We start from the raw sequence: 2,181 nt of genomic DNA on the forward strand, positions 1-2,181 counted from the left end.
AATGACAGCGGGAAACGCAGCGGTGCAAGTCAGAGTCGTACAGTAGAGATCCCGAGACTCCGACCTTGGCGGGATAACTCTTGCACGCTGACCGTTCGCTTTAGGAGCTGCGCTCCTCTGCTCTCTAACTCCCCTCCAGAGTAGACGCTGAGCGCAACTCCCGCACGCCTGGGATGCGCTTGGCACCCAGTTCCTAGGCTCTATCTTCAGGGGCTGCTTTGAAAGCTCCCACACACCCTGCGCCCTCACCCCGGACAGAAGCCCGGGCGGGCCGGACTCTCTTAGCTCTTGTCCCCAGAACACGACCTAGAGGCACCTGCGCATGCAGGTGGCCGCTTTAGCCACGATAGCCACCATGAACAAGGCGGCTGGCGGGGACCAGCTCGCAGAACTCTTCCGTCCGAGCCCGAACCTTCTGCAGGCGGCCAACACCAGCGGCAACGCGTCGCTGCAGCTCCAGGACTTGTGGTGGGGGCTGGGGCTAGAGTTGCCGGACGGCGCCGCGCCAGGACATCCCCCGGGTAGCGGCGGGGCGGAGAGCGCGGACACCGAGGCCCGGGTGCGGATCCTCATCAGCGTGGTGTACTGGGTGGTTTGCGCGTTGGGGCTGGCGGGCAACCTGCTGGTGCTCTACCTGATGAAGAGTAAGCAGGGCTGGCGCAAGTCCTCCATCAACCTCTTTGTCACCAACTTGGCGCTGACAGACTTTCAGTTCGTGCTCACTCTGCCCTTCTGGGCAGTGGAGAACGCTCTCGACTTCAAATGGCCCTTCGGCAAGGCCATGTGTAAGATCGTATCCATAGTGACGTCCATGAACATGTACGCTAGCGTCTTCTTCCTTACCGCCATGAGCGTGACGCGATACCACTCGGTGGCCTCAGCTCTTAAGAGCCACCGGACCCGAGGGCACGGCCGGGGAGACTGCTGCGGCCAGAGCCTGGAGGACAGCTGCTGCTTCTCCGCCAAGGCGGTGTGCCTGTTGATCTGGGCCTCGGCTGCTCTGGCCTCGCTGCCCAATGCCATCTTCTCCACCACGATCAAGGTGATGGGCGAGGAGCTGTGCCTGGTGCGCTTTCCGGAGAAGTTGCTGGGCGGTGACAGGCAGTTCTGGCTGGGCCTCTACCATTTGCAGAAGGTGCTGCTAGGCTTCGTGCTGCCGCTGGGCATCATTAGCCTGTGCTATCTGCTGCTGGTGCGCTTCATCTCCGACCGCCGTGTGGCAGGGACAGAAGGAGGCCCCTCAGCGGCTGGGGGAGGCCTGGCTGGACCCAGCGCCCGGAGACGGTCTAAGGTCACCAAATCAGTGACCATCGTGGTCCTATCCTTCTTCCTGTGTTGGCTGCCCAACCAGGCGCTCACCACCTGGAGCATCCTCATCAAGTTCAACGCAGCGCCCTTCAGCCAAGAGTACTTCCTGTGCCAGGTATATGCGTTCCCAGTGAGTGTGTGCCTGGCTCACTCCAACAGCTGCCTCAACCCCATCCTTTACTGCCTTGTGCGCCGCGAGTTCCGCAAGGCGCTCAAGAACTTGCTGTGGCGCATCGCGTCGCCTTCGCTCACCAGCATGCGCCCTTTCACCGCCACCACTAAGCCGGAGCCCGAGGATCAGGGGCTGCAGGCCCTGGCTCCCCTCCACCCGGCAGCGGAGCCGGACCTGCCCTTCTACCCGCCTGGCGTGGTGGTCTACAGTGGGGGGCGCTACGACCTGCTGCCCAGCAGCTCCGCCCACTGACGCAGGCTGAGGCCCAATGTGCGCAAACACTGCAAAGTGGTCTTCTCCGGGCGGGAAAAGAGGAGAGCCGAGTAGGGGATGCTGGGGGCCCCCCGGATCAAGGGGTAGGAGGGACAAGAATGCGGAGAAGTGCAGAGGACAGCCTGTGAAACGGCCGAAGGACTCTCTCAGGAGAGGAGAGGCTGTGAAACCGGGTGGAGAGAGGAAGCTGGCAAAGGGGTGGAGATCAGCCTCATAGGGCCAGGCCGCCAGCCTCTGTCCCACTTCCCTCCACACACACTCCTTCCTCTTTCTACTCTCTCAACGCTGGGCAGTGTGGGAGCGCCCAGAAGTGCGGAGAGGCATTAGGAATGTAGAGAATTGGGGCTCGAGGAAGCGGGACTCAGCCAAATGGTGCGCAGTTGAGCGCATTTATTCCAGCGATTTTTATGGAGACCTTGAAAGGGTCC

The 2,181-nt window shown here is 62.0% G+C and overlaps 1 protein-coding gene across 1 annotated transcript; it reads left to right on the top strand.

Annotated features, from left to right (window-relative positions):
* The first annotated feature begins 322 nt into the window (after window positions 1-322).
* On the top strand, window positions 323-1,732 carry RXFP3 (relaxin family peptide receptor 3). The gene has a single exon (XM_004422710.3). It carries the CDS (start codon window positions 323-325, stop codon window positions 1,730-1,732), a length of 1,410 nt encoding a protein of 469 aa, XP_004422767.1.
* The last annotated feature ends 449 nt before the right edge of the window (window positions 1,733-2,181 follow it).

Source organism: Ceratotherium simum, chromosome 18 (genome assembly GCF_057802395.1).
Source record: "Ceratotherium simum simum isolate JZ-2026a chromosome 18, ASM5780239v1, whole genome shotgun sequence".
Taxonomy (NCBI): Eukaryota; Metazoa; Chordata; class Mammalia; order Perissodactyla; family Rhinocerotidae; genus Ceratotherium; species Ceratotherium simum.

Bases quoted from the DNA above. Each gene is read 5' to 3' on its own strand.
- RXFP3 (XM_004422710.3), top strand. From the start codon at position 323: ATGCAGGTGGCCGCTTTAGCCACGATAGCCACCATGAACAAGGCGGCT.